We start from the raw sequence: 22,073 nt of genomic DNA on the forward strand, positions 1-22,073 counted from the left end.
TTGTACTGGAGAGCACCGTGGGCTCCAGAACACACCACATACTTGGTCAATTTCCTAAAGGTCCGTGTCTGACAGATTTAAAAATGAATGAAAAGACTGGGAGTCTTCCAAAGGTGCAGCTTTTGGTTTTATTTCAACTGGTTGCCAGTATACAAAAGTATAAGATATATTTCTTTAAAAACCTAAACCAACCACCAACCCAAACCCATAACTGGTAATTCAGTTGTTCAGGAAAGAGGGGAGCCCCGGCCTCATCTACATAACACGACATCTTGCTGCAGGTGCAACGTGCAGTGCTCAGGTGAGGCCCCGTCTCCACACTAACACAGCTCTGGTCTCCAGTGGTTTGCTTGCTTCCCAGGCCTTGGCTGGGCTGGGACTTTCTCAACCGCAAAGACAGAGAATCAAATTTACAGATTCTTTCTGGATATTTTGACCTGGCCCTTTAAGTGACATCTTTAAGACAGCTAAACTCAAACTCAGACTCATGCTTATAAATGTGAATCTGGGAAGAAAGGCTGGCCCAGAGAGAGGAATGTCAGACCCCACCTTTGCCCATCAGTGACCCTGGGAATGCCCTGGCAGACTGAAATGAAAGCAAAGAAGGGGACCTGAATGTGCATGACCTGACGTCAAGTCCTGGCTAAAATTGGTCCCAGCCATGTGCTTTTACGGGGGTCATTTACCCTCCCTAAGCCCCACCTCCCTCCCTCTCAGTCATCTGTCTTTCCGAGGCAGACAGGTCCATCTGCCAGCACGGTCCGTGAGCTAAAAATGCGACTGAAAACTCCAAAGTGGTTTGAGGCGGCAGAGGAGGACAAAGGAAAGTACGATCAAAGAAAGGAAGGGTAAAAGGTAGAGAAGAAAGCGGCAGGGTGGAGAGATGGAGCCAACACAGTACAAGGGGTTGGGCACCACTTCTGGGCTAGGCTCGGGGCTTAGGTCATGACACTAGTGGGTGGGTCCCCTTAACTACACCGAGGAGAGAGCTGCTCATTAGACCTGACCTGGAGCCAGTCACCGGGAAAGGAAATCAGTACTCAGACTCGTTACTGTGGAGCTACCCTTTACATGGTTTTAATTCACAGGATCACTTTTAAAGCCTCTAAGTCTTCATCTCCTCCCTGGGCAGGAGAGAGGCTGCTGAAAGGGCTCCCAGCCTGGCCCTGGAAGAGGTCACGTCTTCACACTTCCTTAAGCCACAGAAAACTTGAACCAAGTGGTGTGGTCATACTCCTCCCCGGGCCTCAGCAGCACAGGAGGGAAGTGGGGCTGTGAAGGGAAAAACAGGACAGGTGACAGTTGCCAGCCCGGCTGCACCCTTCACCATTCAGGATGGCTATGGACTGGTCTCTACAGCCGGCTGCACCCCTACTGGTTTTCAGTGAGCTAGCCACATCACTGAGCACGTTGTCACAGCAGGATTCTCCCCATGAGGGAGGCCAGGTATCATTTTACGTTCTGGTCGTACGAGCTGGTGCCTTGAGCGCTACTCCAGGCAGCAGCTAGGAAAAGAAGCCACCAGTAAGCAAACAGGAAGAGAAGGTGGGATCATTTTAAAAGTGTGGTTGCAGGGGGTGCCTGGGCAGCTTAGTCAATTAGCTGTTTGACTCTCGATTTCGGCTCAGGTCATGATCTCGGGGTCATGAGACCGAACCCTGTGTCGGCTCCGTGCTGGGTGTGGAGCCACTTAGAATTCTTTCTCCCTCCCCCTCAGCCTCTCCCCCAAAGGAAAGTGTGGTTGCAGAAGATGAGCAGATATTGACAAGGAGCAACGTTCAACCGAATAAAGGCTTCCGAGACACAAAGTAGATTTAAAAAACACGTGAGTGCTATGTTAGTAACGTGGCTAAAGGTTTCCTTATCATGGGGCGCCTGGGTGGCATGGCGGTTAAGCGTCTGCCTTCAGCTCAGGGCGTGATCCCGGCATTATGGGATCGAGCCCCACATCAGGCTCCTCCGATATGAGTCTGCTTCTTCCTCTCCCACTCCACCTGCTTGTGTTCCCTCTTTCGCTGTCTCTATCTCTGTCAAATAAATAAATAAAATCTTTAAAAAAAAAAAAAAGGTTTCCTTATCATGACTGGGAGAAGAGAACCCCCATGGACTTTTGAATCATAAAGACCCGAGTGTCGGGACCTCTGTCATCCAGTGTGACCTTGGACACAACACCACTTGAGAAGCCGGGCTGGAGCTTTACCTGATTGACGGCATCAGGCCAGTTCTGGGTCTCCAGGCAGAAACCAGAGTGCTTGGGATAGACTGCTCCCTTCTTGCCCCTCAGTGTGCCATCCAGGAAGTTGCCTGTGTAAAACTGGACCCCCGGCTGGGTGCTGTACACTTCCAGGACCCGCCCGCTCCCAGCATGACGGACCCTGGGGGTAAAGCAGACAGCATCAGCACAGGACGCAGAAGCTAGGAGGGACAGGCAGAAGCTGGGAAGCAGCCTCTGAGACAGTCATCAGACCCCCCACAGAGCAGGGACAGGTACACGGAAACAAAGATGGGAAGAGCATGGCAGGAGATTCTCGCAGGCTCCTGGGTGAGGCAGGAGGAGGGTCTGGGGCTCCTCCAGTGACAACTTCTCACTCCAACCTTGGCTGCTGTGGGGAAGGCTCACCCCAGCCAGACGGCCGTGTGTGTGCGCGCGCGCGCACAGCTAGGTTGAAGAGATGCAGTTTTCAGGGCCTGGAGGGCCTGAGACACTCTCATAAAGAGTGGGAGCTCTCTGCCTGGCCTGGCAAAGCCACCAGCTATGTCTTTGGAAAGAGAAGAGATGCTTTTCTAAATTAAACCATCCCCCTTCCCTGGGGCTCCAGCAGGCTGCACTTTTTAGTCAGATCCCCCCTGAGAACAGATGCACTGTCAGTTTTTGCTACATTTACTGTTTCTGTTTTTTAAAACAAAAAAACAAAAAAACCAGTTCTCTACAAGCTGAGAGTACCTAGCCGGTTCCATACTTGGTGTTGAAGGGATACGGATAAAGCCTCAGTTTACCCTCTTACTGAGAGGTAAAACATCCCAACAATGTATAGTCAATCAAGAGGTTCAGGGAAAGATATCTGGGAAGAGGAGGGCCAGGATTTGAATAGTGGAGAGTCTCCTCGAGGTGGGGGCAGTAGAGAGAGAAATGTGAGCAGTAGGCTAGAGAAGAGCAGACTCCGGCAGGAAGAACACAGGGATTGGGGCTCTGAGGCAGAGAAGGCATCGAAGTTTCTACTGGAGTCTGAATCATTTTCTCTGCTGTATTTCAAATCCATTTATTCTACAGGCATTATTTGCTGGTGCCAAGCCCTAGGTACTAGGGCAGAGGTGGGGATTCTCAGAGACGAGATGGCGTAAGGAGCTCAGAATTTAGTGAGGAAGAAGGAGTGTGCACGCACATGCCTATGAGACAAGGCTGCTGGTGGTGGGTGCTCAGGAGAAGTGCAGCCTCTGACTTTCCGTGGAAGTAGGGCACGAATCACAAATGAACAGAGTACAAGGGGCTCCAGAAGTTCAAGGAAAGCAGAGGTGACTTCAGTCAGGAGGAATTAGGGCTTCTAAAAAAGGGGGCCTTAAAGAACAGGCACAGATGGGGAGCGAGGGAACAGAGAGAGACAGGATGCCAGGTGGGAGCACAGGGCTCGCGGCCCAGTGGGGGAGGGGGAGAGAAGTTCCAGGAGCTGCTCTGTGGAACAGGAGCTTTGAAGAGACAGGGGATGTGGTATTTGGTCCCTGTAGCATCGTAAATGCTACTGATAGGGCCAGAGAAAAAGCTCCTCACGGAAGAGGTGGAATCTCTTCTTCCCCACAGAGACAGTAAGTGGAAAGGACCTACCGTGCACAAAAGCGTTTCTCTTTAGATCCCTTCAGACAGAAATTGTGGTCAAAGCCATTGATATGGAACTCCTGCAGGTGTTTTCCAAGCTTCACTGGCTTCCTCAGGTCAAAGGCAGTTCCTTGCACTGGAGCAACTTCTCCTGGTGGGAAGAGGGAGATAAAAAGGCTGCAGGCTGAGGTACTCTGGCCAGGCTTTCTTGAAAGAGGAGAGGGACTCTATTTCAGAGCCTTACACCGTGATCCAGTTTAGTTTCTGTCTTTATTTAAAAGTTTTTAAAAATTTGAGCATAGTTAACACACAATATTGCATTAGTCTCAGGTGTGCAACGTAGGGATTCAGCTTCTCTCTACATTATGCTGTGCTCGCCCTGAGGGCAGCCACCGTCTGCCACCAGCGGACACTATCACAATACCCCAATGCCCCCGACTACATTCCTTATGCTGGGCCTTTTATTCCTGTGACTTACTCCATACCTGGAAGCCCAGTTTAGTTTCTTTAAAAGCCGCCTTTGTCCTAGAATAGTATCACGTATTTGAGGTGAACACAAATGCTAGTCAGTTAACATACTCTTTGGGGTTAGAACTATTCTTGGCTTTCATGTGGTCAAATGAAGATGTTGTAGGAACTTGGTTTCTCTGCTATTTTTAGGAGATTGAGAGGTAGCATGCAAAGTGGGCCTGAGACCTTAGGAGGCTAAGAAAAATCAGGAACTTGTACCTTACCACTAAAAGATTTAAACAAGTAAAAGGAGAACCAGCTTTAGCTGTTCAAAACATTTAGTTCTGCTTCTGTGTGTTCTTAAATACTAGGAGGAAACACAAATCTCCTATCTTTGGGCAAAAGAGGGCATCCTTTTCTTAAACTCGGAGCTACTTTTCAGAAACATGGTCTTCCTGGTATGTGAGGACTGGAGTCTGTGAATTCACACAGAGCTGCGAGGACGCCTGGGGTCCAAAGCACCCAACGGGGACACGGAGGCCTGGCCAATACCATCCTAGCATCCAGTGTCCACTATTCAACCAAGGGAGTTAGAGAAGCACACAGAACAATCCTTCTCTTACCAGAGTCAGCTTTAGGAAAAATTAAGTAACATTCTTTTTGAAAACATCCTTTAGAACCATCTATTTCCTTTGCCTTGGTTCTGCTTGTAAGAAAAAGGATTTTTGAATGGGTAATATTTGCTCATGTAATCAATTTATTTATTTTAAAAAGATTTTATCTATTTGAGAGAGAGAGAGCACAAGAGGGGCAAGGGTCAGAGGGAGAGGCAGACTCCCCGCTGAGCAGGGAGCCTGATGGAAGACTCCATCCTGGGACCCTGGGATCATGACCTGAGCCAAAGGCAGACGCTCAACTGACTGGGCCACCCAGGCGCCCACATGTAATCAATTTAAAAGGTAACAAATGTAAAAGGTACAAAATAGTATATAATTAAAACAACCTCTCTCATCTTTTTTCCCTACAGATCCAATTTCCTTCAACAGAAGCAACTGCTGTTGCTTCTTCCTCATGCTTCCTTCCAGAGACAAGGATATCCAGATGTGTAAGTGCAAACCCACATACACACACACAAAGATACAGCCAGTTTCCACCTTGATCTTTTTATTCAATTTGTCTTGGAGGTTGTTGCTAAATTACTCCTATGTATTTCACTGGATACCTCTATATGCACTCATATTTCTATTTTTTCTCTAATAATCTGTCAATTTAAAGTTTTTTCTGGTGTCGTAATTGCACATTTATACTTTTCTGGGAACATATGCATTCCATCTATATTACTCTCATTTATTTGTAGAGTCGAGGAAGACATTAACTTATGATCCTTTCAATTTCATCTGTCTGTGGTTATTGGCCTGTGCTCATTTCTAAATTTGTTCATTGAATAGGTTAGCTGATGCTTTATCTATTTTATTTTTTCCCCCTCCAAGGAAGTAGCTCTTGGATTTTTTTTTTTAACTACATTTTTCCTCCTCTTTTCAAAATCTTAATCTCTGCTCTTATTTGTATTAATTTTTCTTTTGTTCTCTTGGGTTTATTTTGTTATTTTTCAAATATCTTGCATTAGATGCCTAATAATTTTCACATTTTTTGGGGATTAATATAAGTATTTAATGCTACAATGTTCTGAGCGATAGGCTTTATATATAGGAATTTCCATTATATGTAATTATAACATCATATTTCCATTTATTATATATTCCAACATGTATTATGTATATATTTCCATTATATATAATTATGACATATTATTTACTTATTTACATATAACTAGATGTTACTAGTTTTGGGGTTTGAATTCCCTTTTGATCCAAGAATTATTAAGAGTTAAAACATTTCTAGGTCAGTATTGGCTGTATTACTCCTATTTTGTGAAACTACCGTGAGGTTTTCTTTATGGTCTCAGATATGGTGAACTCTCAATTTAAATTGCATCCTTTATCATTACAAGGTGACTTCCTTTATGTAATTTAATGCTTCCTGTCCTGAAATCAGCCTTTACTGATATTAAGATTGAGACTCCTGCCACTTTGGCTTTCATTTGCTTGGTTTGCTTTGAAATCTCATTTTTTTAAAAAAGATTTTATTTATTTATTCGACAGACATAGAGACAGCCAGCGAGAGAGGGAACACAAGCAGGGGGAGTGGGAGAGTAAGAAGCAGGCTTATAGCAGAGGAGCCTGATGTGGGGTTCGATCCCACAATGCCAGAATCGCGCCCTGAGCCGAAGGCAGATGCTCAACTGCTGTGCCACCCAGGCGCCCCGAAATCTCATATTTTTAACCCATCTGTATGACTTAGTTGTACACAGCATTCTGATGGATTTTGCTTTGTGATTCAGTCTGAGAGATTTTAATAGAGGCATTTTATGGCATGACAATGACATATGTATGTTCTAAGTGTTCTTAGTTCTGTCATTACATTTTGTGGTGTGCTTTCTGTGTTTATGAATTTTTGTTGTTGCTTAATTTTAAAAGCTTTTTTATATGGTCTATGTATACGTGTCTTATAAGTTCAAAAGTTTATAATTTTGTCTTAGTGGTTACATCTATATATAAGTAACTTCAATATAATATACTTAATCCTCTGTTTCTTAGAATCTGCTAAGCTTTTCCTTTCTCACCCTTTCTCCCTTCTCTTTGCTACCTGACTCTCTTTGCTACCTGACTCGGGGTTTCTGATGCTTTCAACTGTTAAGAATCCTAATAAAGGCACTCATGTTTTCCAGTAGATGGTGCTAGAGACACAATATGAAGGGCTTGCTTCACTAACGTCCACCTCTGAGTTCAGAGTCAGCCCTCTAAACCCTGATCAGTTCTGGGAGAATGAATAGTGGAAGTTTTTGGGTCCCTCAGGCCAAAGGCCAAATCCTGGATGGTAATGACCCACCTGGGTGCTACTGTCTTGTGAAGTCTGGGTGACTACACTGATTTTTAAAAAGGTAAAATGTTTCCTTATGAAACAATTAGTCTGGGAAAAAGCAGTAGCTGTTTTCATGGGCTCAAGAAGATTTTAGTCTTACTAACCAATATTCTTTTTTTTTTTTTTTTTTAAGATTTTATTTATTTGGTAGCGAGAGAGACAGGGAGAGAGGGAACACAAGCAAGGAGAGTGGGAGAGGAAGAAGGAGGCTTCCGGCTGAGCAGGGAGCCCAATGTGGGGCTCGATCCCAGGACCCTGGGATCATGACCTGAGCTGAAGGCAGATGCTTAGCCACCCAGGTGCCACTTACCAACCCATATTCCGAGTATTAATTTATGTTATGCTTTCTTCCCTAACTTTATATGGTACTCACAATACTTAGTTCCTTAAAGTCATGCTTGACTCAAAATTTAACCTTTATGACAGTCCCAATGTAATATTGCACAAGTCAGTCAAGATTATTTATTTCTCTTGACTTTAAGGTAAGAAGAAAGTCATGGCATTTTCATGAACGAGGGAGCCAGGGTATATTTCAGGTCTGTTTATCTGATACTGAGCAATCTACAAATCAATGTATATGTTAACTTTTCTCTTTGTCAAATGAAGCTATTATTTGCTGCCTTATACATTACATGGAAATATCTGATAAATGATAAATGGTTTCAGGAGGGTGGCATAAATAAATAGGCCAAATTTCAGGATAACATACGTACCACAAAGGAGAGCCTAGAGGGGGTAAGACTTCAGAATGGCAGAGAAACCCTGACTTAAAAATGAGAAATTTGGGATAATTCCAAAATGAGATTTTTGCCAAATAAGAAGAAAAAAAGAGAGAGGGTTCCAATCTACCGTTTTCCAGCCTCATGCCGACACATGTACCTAATCAGGGGGCATATGGAGAATTTGGAATTTGTCCCCCAGATTCACTGGGTCTTTGGGCCCTGTCTCGTAACTGGAATGTCCTCTCTGTGCCTACCTCCACCACACTCTGGCAAAGTTGTTAGAGAAGACTTACTCTGCAATGCCACTTCCTCTGTGAAGGATTGGAGCCTCCACTGCTAGAACTGATCTCCTTTTCTACTTCGTTCCTGTCATACTTGGAACATACTTTCTTCAAAACATTTATCACATTAGGCATAATTATAGGATTATATCAAGCTCCTAGAGGGCAGCAATTGTGTCCTTTTTATCTTTGTACCCTCCGAGCATGAAGCAAGCCTTTACTTGATTGAAAAATTGAATGAATGAATGAATGAATGAATGAATGAAGCAGAGGCAGCAAAAACAGGGACCACTGTGAATGTTGTTACATCCTGTGCCAAAGTCAGAATGAAAGATCTAGAAAGGGCCCATCATCCAGTCCCCTCACTTTGTGGATGATAAGACTGGGAGGTCCTCAGCTACAGGGACTTGCCCAAGGTGACACATCTCCATAATGCTAAAGTCTCCAGGCTCCTCACCCTGGAGTGGCTTGGTTACAACCCCTTCCACCCTCAACCCTCCAAGTGTTCTTGCTTTTTCAAAGAATTTGGAAAATCAATGTGCCGTTCTTCTAATTTTGGTCTATCTGCATATGTGACTTTGTGCTTTGGTGCTAAGAATAGAAGATGTCAAAATAGCTCTCTCAGCAATGCTGAGTGTACAGAAAATGAGGCGGAGATGGAAAGGGTGCCCCCAGAGAGGATGTCACATCACCAGACTTCAGTTTTGAAGCCACCAGAAAGCTGGGGTGTCAGCAGAGAGGAGCTGTTTTCTGAAGGGGGTTCCTTCATGCTCCGAAGTTTGGCTGGCCATGCACTGAGCTCTGAGCAGTAATGCCGTCCTGCCTGGCAGGTGGAGGGCTCTGACCCGGAGGTACGGGCTTACAGCTCGGGGGCAGGCGAGCAGCCCGAGCTGGCGTTTCTACGTCCCCATGGCAGGGAAAGCCTGACTGCTGGCCCCACTCAGACTCACCTGAGGTTCCTGTCATAAATTTAGACTGACACCAGTCCCTGTGCGGGGGCAGCTGTGGACGGTAGGCGGGTTGGGTTTGTTAAGAGAATACACAGAAGGGGGGTGAGGGAGTGGAGAGCATAGGCAAAGGGGTGAATCTAATGATGGACTTCTGATTCAAATAGGTGGGGAGCGAGGTCGTGAGCAGGCAAGGGGCAGTGAAAGGATGGTAGGATGAAGGGACTGTAGGTTTGTGTGGCATCAAAGAATTGTTGGGGCTGCAACAGACATCTTAAAAAGGCATTATAGATGGCTACAGTAAGAGGTGATGACGAAATCAAGGGTATGACCCAATGACCATGGATTTGAGTAACTGAGAAGGTTGGGGGACAAGATCATTGGAAGGGAGGATGTCAAGAAGCTGAGAGGTAAGTATCATCCATGTGGATAATGCAATAATTAGGGACTATGACAAGAGTGGTGTTGGAATGACAGTGAGCCAGGAATGAGCTGATGTCTATAGACGACCTCAACAGATGTGTCACTCTGGCAACTACAGCTGCCCCATCCTTGCAAGATGATGTAGACCTATTAATTGGAAAGAGGACTCTAACATTCCAGATCTCTCTCACAAGGTGTTAAATCTTCCTTTTCCTATTTGCATTCCTGACAGTTATAATTACCTGCCTTCTGGCAGCAAAGGAAAAACTCACTGCCTTCATGAAATCCATCTGCCTCCATTCATATCTCTTACCTCACATAAGGGGTTCTTATATGAATTCTATTATACAGACTATGGCCTTTTCCCCATGACTGCTTGTGGCAGATTTTTCTTTTCAAAGATGGCCACACCGGTATGTATCCCATTCCACAGGCTCTACTTACAATGTGATGTGGACACTCCTTGACTGATAGGTGGAGTCTTTGTTCCCTACCTTAAACTGGGAAGGACCCTTGTAACTACCTCGACCAATAGAATACAGCACAAATGATGCTATGTGATTTCTGAGGTCAAGTTATAAATGCAGAGTGGTTTGGGCTGGGCCCCTGCTCTTCAGGATATTTGCCCTTGGAAGCCAGCCGCCATCTTGTAAGGAAGCTCAAGTCACATTGAAAGGCCATCTGTGGGGTGTTCTAGCTGATAGCCTCAGCTAGGCCCCTAGCCAGTAGCAAGCATGCGAGTAAATGAGCCCCAGACATCACATGCAGACACAAGCTATGCCCTGTCTAAATTCCTGGCCACAGGAACAATGAAAATAATACGTGAAGTGTGGAGTAATTTATTATGTAGCAATAGATAACTAGTATATTGCCTTCGGATGTTTTCACCTCTTGGTGAAAATTTGACTAGTCTCGACAGGAGGTTAGTGCACTCTGCCCCTCCCTTTATTACATAGTCAGAAGTGTCTTTAAGTGGTTCCACCTTAAAAATGCCAAATTACTTTTGGGTGGGGAAAAAAACAAATACAAAGTTGTTAGTTCAGGCATTTTTTAGTAGCTTTTATGCATCAGGCATGAAACTGACCTCAGAGAGCCTAGAATCTAGTGAAGGAGACAGATAAATAAATTAACGCTGAGAGGAGAGTGTGACAAAGGCAGCGAGAGTAGCATCCAGGGGGCTCTCGTGCAGCAGAGAGAAGCAGCCCCCGGCGCAGCTGTGGGGTGAGGAAAGGCTTTCCAGACGTGGTGACAGGAGCCTTCTCTTGAAGGATAAGTCAGGACTGGCTCAGTGGATAGGGTGCAGGACGGAACCAGCATAGGAATGGACTCCTGTCCCCTGCAAAGTTGTGTGTAGAGTGTAGGCAACATGCATTTATATCACACACATCCTAGAGACTCCTAGCTCTGACTTAATTTGGGGGGCAAACAACTTAAGAAATGGAGTAGAAGGTGAATTAGTCCTTTGAACTTCTGATCAAACACTGACTCCAGTGAAATGGCTTTTTGTAACATCTGGGCATGCACACTCTCTCCGTGTCTGACTGAGAAAATTCACCTGGGGTGAATTTTAATTTAATGCTTTTAATTTCTCATCATCAGAAACAGTTCCTTCCTCTGCCTGGTGGCCCTAGTGCCTGACTCTCTGAGAAGATGAACAGATGGTCACTGCAAGAGTCACTGTATCTCCACATTCATTCATTTTTAGCCCCTTCCCGGCAGGTCCCCTTTCTCTCTCATCTTCACACAACCCAGTAACACAAGTGCAGCCTTAAAATCAGAGTCCCACCGGACGGTCCTCAGCAAAGTCTTATGTATAATAACAATTAAAAAATATTTTGGGAAAAGAGAAAAAAAAAGAGAGAAAAGAAAATCTGGCATAGACTTTCCAGAAAAATTTGGGTGAAAGGAGAAATTTTTTCCAACATTTTTTTTCTCCCTTAAAAAAAGAAATACATAAAAAAAGAAATATTTAAAAAATTGAGTATATTATTTGAAAATTATTTTCTATGATTCATCCTATATTTCAGTGTAAATCTATGTAAGACATCTTAGGATTTAGAAAGACTTACTGACCTTGGGTAAGTTTCTATGCCTCTGTAAGATTCAGTTTCTTTATTTATAAAACAGAGCTAATATTGGTGTCTACCTAAAACAGATATTGTGAGGTTTAACCGAGAGAATGATATGAAGGAAGTCCTATCTCTAGGGCAGTACCTGACACATAGTGCTCTGTCTTTCTGATACACACACACACACACACACACACACACACACACTACAGAAATAGAGAACAGAGACAGAGAGAACAAAGAGTACAGTTATTCATTATAGCATAAATTATTGATGCAAAAGGAAGGTGCATTTCTGCCTCCAGGGAACATTGCCATTTTCATTAAAAAAAGGATTCAGAGTTTTTTGGTTTGTTTTTTTGAAGCTTCCTTCTTTAGTGATTTTTAAATCTAGAACTGTAGTTTTTGAGTCCTCAAATATACTCCTTTGAGAATATTGTAAAAGTTATGGGCGCTCTCTAGAAAAATGCATACAAATGTAAAGAATGTTCTCAGAACCTCTGAAGACCAGCCATCCATGACTGGTTAAGAATCCCTGACTTCCCGGGCGCCTGGGTGGCACAGCGGTTAAGCGTCTGCCTTCGGCTCAGGGCGTGATCCCGGCGTTATGGGTTCGAACCCCACATCAGTCTCCTCCGCTATGAGCCTGCTTCTTCCTCTCCCACTCCCCCTGCTTGTGTTCCCTCTCTCGCTGGCCTGTCTCTATCTCTGTCGAATNCAAAAAAAAAAAAAAAAACTTAAAAAAAAAAAAAAAAAAAAAAAAGAATCCCTGACTTCCAGGCCGGTGAATATGTTCTGCCTAGACCACTACTACTCAGCACCAAGCAAGTTGCCCTCTCATGACCTGATACCGAAATGCACATCTGGAATGTTGCAGTCACGTAATCTCAGGTGTTTGGTCAAGAAAGGCAGTCTGGGAGTCTACTGGCAGATTCCTCCTATAGAAACGAGGCGAAGGCTTGCACAATACATGGGGGACTCCTTCTGGACTATCTACGATTCCTCCATATTCTTGCAGGACGTACAATAAACAATACGTGAAACACACAGGAGCTTGTCTTAATCTGAGCAAATCAACAACTTACAGAAATTGCAGGAAAGTGAAGCACTGGAGAGTGGAAATTGCCCCTAATGACAGCTCAGAAAATGGGGCTGATCAGGCAAACTGTGTCCCCCTGGGTGCCAGCGGCTGTGAGGAGTCGAGGTCGCCAGTGACTGTTATCAGCCTCCCAGAAGCAGCATTTTACTCCCTTGCTTGACAAACTCAATAGATCTTAGAATGGATTTTAAGAGGCAGGCAGCCTGGATTTAAATGCTTTGCTGTAAAAATGTGTGGAGGTTGCTTCGTTTCTCTGAACCCTGCTTTCCTCATCTGTAAACCGGGGATAAGAAGTCTCTACTTCATGGGATTATGAAAATTAAACAGGGTAAGGCACGTAACGTGCCCTGCATCCTACCCGGTGGCAGGAAGTACTCTGTAACATAGCCGCTTTTATGGAACATGGCCAGGGGTGATAACAGCATAGACTCTGGAGTCAGGGAGACTTGGCTGCAAATCCTGACTTCCCCAATTACTCACCTGCTTTGCTCGGTGCAGCTTAATTAACCTCTCCAGATGTCCAATTCCTCAACTGAGGCATAACTGAAGCATTACGCCTCTTTCAAAGGGTAGTTTAGTGAGCTAATGCGTGTATGTGCTTAGCTTAGTGGCTGGTACATACTCAACACTCAGAAATGGTGGTGATGGTGATGAACATGGTAATAATAGTAGTTAATCCTTACAAAGCTCTTATGAAATGCCAGGAGCTGTTTTACGCACCTTACATGTAATATCTCATTTAATCTTCGCGACCAATCAGGCAGGTCCAGTGATTACCTTTACCTTACACGTGAAGTTTGCAGAAGTTAAATAAATGATCCAATGTCACAGAGGTGGATTAAAACCTAGGCATTCAGGGTTTGAGTCCATGCTTTAACTACTTTGTTTTCCTGATGATGTGTCAAAATCAGCATTTAAGCATTCAATGTCATACTAAGGACTCACTAAGGTCAGAGGCATTTTCCATTTCCAGCAGAAGCGCCTTCACCTGTCCCCATCACTTTTCACAGCATCCTGGGACACCCAGTGCCCAAGAGCAGGGCCATTGCTAGGGCTAGATGTTGATCTATGAGAACTAAGACTGCCTTCCCCAAATCCTCCCAGATCCACCAGGCTCAGTCCCTCACGGCTCCAGCAGGAGAGGGACAGCCCTTCTGCCTGACCACACAGAGAGATAGTGTTCGGCGTTTGCTTGATGATTTCAAACGGGGAACGTGTTGGGGCAGAAACATTTTCCTGCATGCTTGTTCTGCCGCTTCACAGTAGCTTGGGCAGGCTCCAGCGACAGTGGCGTAATTAGGGAGCCCAGGCTCATGGTAGGCCCCTGGCTTCCTGCTGTCCTCCAAGAGCCAGGAGGCTCCCACAGTCATGGTTCACAGAGGCCAAGAAAGGTGGTAACTGAAGAGAGCCAAACTGCATTAATGGCCCAGGGTCAGAGAATAGAACCAGTAGAGGGGAGAGGGAAGAAATCAGTCCTGTCTTTCTGGTCAACTGGCACAGTGGTAGCACCAAGAAATGGCTTTATGTGGGAGACCTAGCCCCTCTGATCTCCATCAGTGCTCCCCTTTCTTGCAAATCGCTCCAAATAAACCTACAATTTTTTCAAAGCACACCCCAGTCTCTCTTCCAGAGACTGGGGCCCCACGCTCCCCAACGCGGAAATATTGACCAGGACTGCTTGGCCTCCTATCCTTTAGCTGGGACAATGAAGGCCTGTGGAGTCAGCAGGAAGGGAGCCTTAAAATGCAGAGCCAGCCTCCTGGGTCTCACTATCTGCAGGATGTGGTCAGCATCCTCCCTGGTATGTGTGTTCTGCAGACCTGCATTTGATTAGGTCTTTGCAACTGGCCCTGCCTGGAGGGTCAACTTCACAAACTAAATTTAGGAGCTGCCCTCTGTCCTGGGAAGAACTCTGGAATGGAATGGAGTCCTGGAAGGCAAGAGGCCATGCTCACCAGGAGCCAAGTACAGATCTACTCAAATGCAAATCATCCCCAGGCTTCCCCCTCCTGACCCGGTGGCAAAGCCGGTGGCGGTGGCTCGGTGGCTCGGTGGCTCGGGGAGCTTTGGGAGATGGAGCACCTGGGCTTCAGTGAGCAGAATCTGCAGGCAGTTGTCACATGGCCTCCGATCTGTGGATGATCTAGATGAAGATAGGGAAGGTATTTTTCTCAAGTTAGGACAGACAGCGTGAAGCTAGGAGGCAGATTTGCTTGGGATAACAGAACCAGGCATCCAGAAGACAGTGCGAAGTGGGGGTAAAGCACTGGCTACAGGATGAAATTTGTGAATAATGGCAACAGATACAGTCCTGAACGTGTGTCCAAAAGAGCCAAAAACCAAAAGGCAAAGGACACTGCCTCACATGACATTGTAACTCTAACCCTGGGCACGAAAAATAATCTTTGGAGGTTCCATCTCCCTCCTTGTAAAATTGGGACAACACAGCCCCTATCCCATGAGGTTGCCATGGGGATTAGAAGCTATGATGGGTGAAGTGCTTAGCACGGGGGGGGGGGACGATGACCATCACGATGGCGATAGCTAACAATGACGCGGTTCTTCTAAGTGCTTCACACCTAGGCAGTCGGGCTCCAGAGCGTGCGTTCGTAGCTATCATGTTATACCACTTCTCATAAACATTGAGTCTAATTACCACAGTTATTGCTGACTAGGGAGATGTAGTGAGCCACAGCCTGTGCGAAAATGACTTTAAGGATGTGGTTGGCAATAAGTTCGACGGGAGTCACATCAAGAGTGCAACGAGGTGGTAACAGTTCTTGGTAACGTTTTGCAGTGCGGGCATCCCAGACGGAGAGGCCTAGACATACAGAAGCCAAATCACAGGACAGTGACCAGAATGGCCAACTCATGGCAGAGGAAGAACAGCTCTTCCTGGGAGAAGAAATGACTTGGGGGCAACAGGACAACTATCTTCTAAGGCCTTGAGCCAAGAAGTAGGCAAAATGGGGCTGGCTCTAGGCAGACAGATCCCAGCTCAGTTTCAGGAAGGCCTTTCTGAAGTGCTGGCCCAGGTTGGACAGGGACCACCCTGAGTGCCCACGGAGCCTACAGTCTGGGATTCACTTTCCCGCCTGTACCTTCCAAGACTGTAGAGCCACTGGCCCACATGATAAAGATAATGATGCAGGTTGTTCCCTTTAGGGACACAATGGGATATCTAGTTACTTCCCTCCTCCCACTTTATTAAATCAAATTGTTACCTTGTCTTATTTAGGGAGGCCATTGGCGGAGAGCAGCTCTTTGTATAATGACCTATAGAGAGGCCCAGGAATGGGAGAATGAAGAGTTGAAGGAAGGAGGGGAGCTCAGGGGCAGCAAGAGGACAGCAGGGTTGTTGAGGGAGGGACAGGTGCCCAAAAAAGGAAGAAGAAACAAACTTGAGGCCGGACAGAGCTTTTCAGAGCTTTTTAGGTGGCTAGAGAAAGGGTGGACCCAGTACCACCACCTGGGGCTTTCTAGAAACCAGACCCAGAGGCCCTGCTCCCTCAGACCAAACAGTCAGGATGTGCACATTAACAAGCTACCCAGATGATCCGTGTTCGCACTGACGTGGAGATCATCTAAGGTAGACCCAGGCTCAGATGTGTCGTGCATTCATCTCAGTAAAAAAAGAGGGGGTGGGGGTGGGGAGGAATGCTGGGGCAGTGGGAAGAGCTCCTTGTGTCTGGTCTCCATGGGGACGGCCCAGCTGTGCTTCCAGCCCAGCTGCTCCAATTCTGTCTGTTGCTTTATCTAGTCAGGTTCAGAAGTCAGTCAATTTGCATAAGGAAGCTGGCGGTAATGGGGCTCGTGGGCACAGGTATTCATCTGACACCTAATTAAGCCATCTTGGTATATATCATCTCTAGAATGCCTGTTATTATTTTAAGAAACAACATAAAGAGAATGATAATTAAAAGTAACACCCTGGGTGGGAATTTTGTCTTCATTCCAGTGGTTGGCAAGTAAAGCACCCTGGGACTTTTTTTTTTTTTTTTGAGGTAACATTTCTATAAATTTTCATAGATCACACAACCTCAAAGCTTGTCTCTGCTGCAGTTTTTCCCCTTCCCTTTGCCGAAGCTTTGGGTTTGTGGCTTTATTCTACTCCTGTTTTCTTTCTTTTTCTTTTTTCTTTCTTTCTTTTTTTTTTTTTTCTCCTCACTGAGCATTTTCTGATTTTACTTTGACTGGCAATGGGGGGGAGGGTATTGTTTCTGGATATTACATGTCATCTGAAGCATAAAATGCTAAACCCAGTTCCACATTGTTTTCAGGTGAGAAGGCAATTTTACACTTCACAGTTGGGCCCACACGAGGCATTTTCATGCAGAGAATTTTTCCATCCTAGACTCACATCAAGATGGCACCCAGGGATTTGCTGCCAGTGGAAAGTGTGCCCACTGTCTGTCCACGGACTTCCCACAGGGGCATTCCTGATAGACCTGGTCTCCAGGTTCCCCCGCCAGAGAATCCATCAGGCCCCTCATGTCCTTTGCTACGTGCCTGAGCCCAGTGTCTCTGACCTGAGCCGCTTTGGTTGGTAACAGTCTCAGTGACCTGCCTTACATCCTCCTTCCTACCTGACAAAACTCCAGCTTCGGAACATCCACGGTCCACTGTCTCTGCTCCTGACCTGAAGCTCCTGAGAGAATCAGGAGGAAACTGAGACTGAGGCCACCATGGATTCCTGGTCTCCATCCCCACCTGAAACCCTCCGACAAACATTTTACTTGCCCCCCATCAGCTCCTCTCCCCTGAAGAAACCTCTTCCTTGACGCTGCATCTCCGCCTCATGGAGGCACCCTGTCTTCTTCCCTTCCCGGGTTTCTGAAAGCATAGTCACCACCAGTGGTCGCAGCTAGCTCAGTGGGGAACTTACAGATGAAAGGACTCCCCGGCCCCACACCAAAGCAAAGGAACCAGGATCTCCGAGGTGGGGCCTGAGACTGTATTCAAGAAAGTTGCCTCGGTTGGGAGCTCCTCATGGCCACTGCTCCCTGACTCTCCTTCCTCACTTTCAGTGACTTCTCCAGTGGTCGGAGCCTGGCTTCTACCCTCAGCACTCTGTGACACGAGGTCAGCAGGAACGGCCACTACAGCCCGCACGCTTTCCCCAGGCCTCCGCAGGGAGAGTACTCTGGAGTACTGATGCTGTTGGTCACTCTAAGACTCCCGGTCACCTTTTCTTTTCTCTGCCTTCTACCTCTGACCATCTCCCTTGGTGCCTTTTGTGTAAGCTTTTCTTGCACCTTAAATATCGGAGGTGCTTTCACAAAAGTCTCTCCTTGCTGCTAGATGCTCACAGATGCTAAGACACTTCTTGCAGCCCAGGGTGATCTTGAGCAAGCCTCCTCCTACCCTCATCTCTGGGCTCCCTAGCCCCATGGGCATTACCTCTTCTACTGTCCTGACCACATTAGATACTTCACTTCCTGTGAGCTTCTCAAGGGCAGAGCTAGTGTTCAATCATCTTTCCATGGCCAGCGCCTCAGGAAGCAGGCAGCAATCAGCAGGCGCTCCATAAATGTTCGTTGAACTGAATATATCTGCTCTGAGTACTCGCGTGAATCAACCTCAGGCCCACGGTGCAAAGTCCACAGTTACATCTCAGCTCCTTCAGAATGGGGTGACCTTGAAGGAATGAGCTGGAGCCAGCCCCTGTCCAGACCCGGGATGGGGAGGGTGGGCGTTAAACACAGGCTCTCCAAGCATGGTAGTCAGAGCTCTAGCAAGTAACATCTCTTCTGGCAAATGCACTTGTCGTTAGCCTGAAATTTTCATAGGAGTTACATAATGCCTGGCCAAGTGCTAATTTCTGAGCTTTCTTCCTGCCAAATTTCCACCATGCTGGCTCATGTTCACCAGTCTTGTAGCAGTGATGTGTTTTCTAGCAGGGAACACGAGGACTGCTTTGGGACTTATTCTGGGGCCTCATAAAACTGTTCTTGGGGCCCTTTTATAGAGAAGGATTCACTAATGCACCCACTTGGAGAGTATTATTGCTACCAGGAGAGGTCCTTAAGAGTTTCTGTCGTGAATTTCCTCTAACTGTCTAGGAGGGACCTGTCATAGCAGAAACAGCTCCAGGTAACTAACATTTCGTAAGTACCAATATCATGAGTTTCACTTTTTTAGTGTTATTCGAATCATTCCTTTAATAACACTAGTCTTAGTTCCTTAAGCACAGGACGTGTGCTATATGCATGGCAATGTGTTCTGCACGCAGTTGGGGCATATCTGTTTTGTTCAACATTGCTTCCCTGGGCTGGCATAGTACCTGGCACATAGCAGGTGCCTGGTGTCGGCCGGTGATGGAGAATGGAAAAAAGAAGAAACTTGGGGAGCAGACCCGCAGCTAGAGGTGCCTGTCTCCAGAACTGCCGAGCTGAAGGTGACGACCAGGACACCATGCTCTGGCGTTCCACTTACAGTGAGGCCCCAGCGTGCCTGCCTGCTCCCATCCTGATGGCCATCCTGGGAGTCTTGACTACACCAAGAGCTGGTGGACACAGAAAGGCAACTGCATTCATCTGATCGAGCAGAAAAAGAGAAGCTGGCCATCCAGCCCCCAGCCCTGGCAGCTGTTGCTCCTCCAGAGGGAACCTTGGAGAAGTTACTTGCCTTCTGGGAAGTGCTGTCTTCCACTTCTAGCTAGTCTTCTAGCTCCCTTCAGAAGATCAATTGGTGATAAAATAACAAAAAAATTGTAAAGCCACCCTGAAGATTACCAAAAGGAAAACACACTGTTGCTCATATCCAAAACAATGGCTATCTTATATATAATAATACGTAGTAGGATGACCATAAACTATCATTACCTTGAGAAAGGAAGAGAGACCAGACAACCGCCCTCCCCCCCAAAAAAGACAAACCCTCAGTGGACCAAGATGATGTGATCAGCTCATACAGGGATTTACACAGAATTTTGGGGGCCCATGAAGCCCCTGAAGATCTTTTTTTTTTTTTAAAGATTTATTTATTTATTTATTAGCCAGAGAGAGACAGCCAGCAAGAGAGGGAACACAGCAGGGGAGTGGGAGAGGAAGAAGCAGGCTCATAGCAGAGGAGCCTGATGTGGGGCTCGATCCTGGAACACCAGGATCACGCCCTGAGCCGAAGGCAGACGCTTAATGACTGCACCACCCAGGCACCCCTCCCTGAAGATCTCTTATCATCTTCCCAGACATATATGTATGGATCGTGGTTATGAATATCTGGGTTAGAGATTCCATGGAATCTCTGAATCAGGGTTAGACACGGACAGGATTTCAGAGTTCCACTGGCAGAGTTCAACTGATGGAACCCCATCTGATGAGAGTTAGCAGATTAGGTTATGAGGCTCAGCGAGTTTTCCTGGGTGGCTGGAGCGCATGGCTGGTGGGAAGTAGAAGGGAGAACTGTGCCCAGGCTTTCTGAATCCCGGTTATCCTCACTGTTGTGTTCATATGGTCTGTTGAAAACAAATGTCAAGAAGGGAGAAGAGTGGAGAGAGGCTGAGTGTAGGGAAAGGAAGGAGTACTTGTTCCTAGAATGTACAGCATGGCTCTTACTGGGTTTCATTTTTCTGTTTAGCATAGTTTTCTAGCTTTAAGCCGAAGAGACCAAGCCTGAAGCTGCCTTCCAGCTCCCTACTTCCGACCGGTAATTAAGTCCTGCGAGGTCATCTCAGGCAGACTTGTGGAGGGAAAGAGAAGAAAGGTGAGCTCTGGGCACAGGGTAAGCTCTAAACAGTTTCTGTCATTACACAAACTCTTGAACAACAAAGAATCTATTGTTTCCAGGAAGTGGGGAAAAGATTTCTAAGGAGAAATAATAGCCTTGAAGAGTAGGGGTTTATGCAACAGAGAAGGGGGAGTTGGGTGGTCCCTGTGGGTGGCAGGCGTGTGGGGTATGAGTGAGGCACGCTGGGAGATGGGTCTGGGAGGCAGCTGGTGTGTGGTCTGGGAGCCACCTAAAAGGTTTTTAAACTGTAGGGTATCGAGGTAAGATTTGCATTTTAGACAGATAACTTTAGTAACCAGATGGAGTCTAGATCTAAAGAGATTTTTCCCCCCAGTTAGAGAGCTCTTTTCCAGATTCATTTGTTCCTTCACTGATCCCAATATGTGAAACTCATAATATAAGCCAGGCAGTGATCTAGACAAGAAAAGACAGCCTAACCAGGATAGTGACGATGGAAACAGAACCATATAATTAATGCACACTGAGGAGACAGATTCGAGAAATACTTAGGAGTTAAAAATCAGCAGGACTTGATGATTAACAATATTGGGGAGGAGGAGAGACTCAAAAGGAAAGAGGAAGTGTACTGATGCATGGTTGAAACTAATATTATGTCCAGAGGATTTTTAGGTTAGTGAATGCTCTGTGTGCTATCATAATGATGGATACTGTCATTGTACATTTGTCCAAGAGTGAGCCCTCATGTAAACTGTGGACTTTGGGTGATGATGATATGTCAGTTAGGTTCATCAGTTGTAACAAATGCTCCACTCTGGTGGGGGATGTTGAAAAGGAGGGGGGACTGTGCATATGTGGGGGCAGGAGGTATATGGTAAATCTCGGTACCTTCTGCTCAATTTTGCTGTGAACCTAAAACTTCTCCAAAAAAGATACATTCCTAGTTTAAAAAATCGGCAGCACCTGATGACTAACAATACTAGGCGGGGGGGGGGGGCAGGGGGAAGCGGGATGTAAAGAAAGAGGATGGATGCTGATGTAGGTTTGAAACTCGTATCACGCCCAACATTTTAGAATCATATAAAGTCCCAGGGAATTTCCTGTAAGAAGCTCCAGAATGATTAAAACACGTAGATCAAAACAGTTTTCATTTGCACCATCTTTGAACCGGGAGATTACTTGGGATTTGTTATTTCTCCAGGGCAGAGACTAGACTTGCCCTAGGGAAGTAATTATAAAATTGACTGAATTGTAGAGGTTGAGCCCAGAGAGGGTGAAATAAAATACAAAGGTTTTTGCTGGGCCTTTCTCCACAGCCTCATGGTAAGCCTTTCAGACCAGAATTCTAATTTTGTCAAAATGGGGTTGCTTTCATGTAATTTTAGAAGGCGCTTTCAAAAACCGAGAGCAGCAAGAACAGCAAGTGAACACAGATGGGCTGGGGGACAGAGTGGGTTGTGTAGATTTCTATAAAAATAAAAGGTATCTTTTCTCAAGGAAAAGAATAAGAGAATTTTACTAATGTTACTTTAAGAGGCAAAAACCTAGTCAAAGCATTCATTTTTTGCTTTCTTAATTCCTCATCTACGACTGCAAGTAAAGA

General features: G+C 45.9%; 1 protein-coding gene across 4 annotated transcripts in view; it reads right to left on the reverse strand.

Annotated features, from left to right (window-relative positions):
* Positions 1–109: 109 nt before the first annotated feature.
* Positions 110–22,073, reverse strand: part of GALM (galactose mutarotase) — a 105,421-nt gene continuing 83,457 nt past the window's right edge. For 2 of the 4 annotated variants that reach the window (XM_034659641.1, XM_034659640.1), the window contains exons 5-8: positions 14,799–14,927; positions 3,821–3,962; positions 2,201–2,375; positions 110–1,272 (exon numbers count right to left, since the gene is read on the reverse strand). In XM_034659641.1, coding sequence (XP_034515532.1) covers positions 1,195–1,272; positions 2,201–2,375; positions 3,821–3,962; positions 14,799–14,927 — 524 coding nt within the window. In that variant the 3' untranslated portion in view covers positions 110–1,194. The remainder of the gene's footprint in view (positions 1,273–2,200; positions 2,376–3,820; positions 3,963–14,798; positions 14,928–22,073) is intronic. The other 2 variants (XM_034659643.1, XM_002924043.4) reach the window with 2 other exon arrangements.

Source organism: Ailuropoda melanoleuca, chromosome 4, assembly GCF_002007445.2.
Source record: "Ailuropoda melanoleuca isolate Jingjing chromosome 4, ASM200744v2, whole genome shotgun sequence".
NCBI lineage: Eukaryota > Metazoa > Chordata > Mammalia > Carnivora > Ursidae > Ailuropoda > Ailuropoda melanoleuca.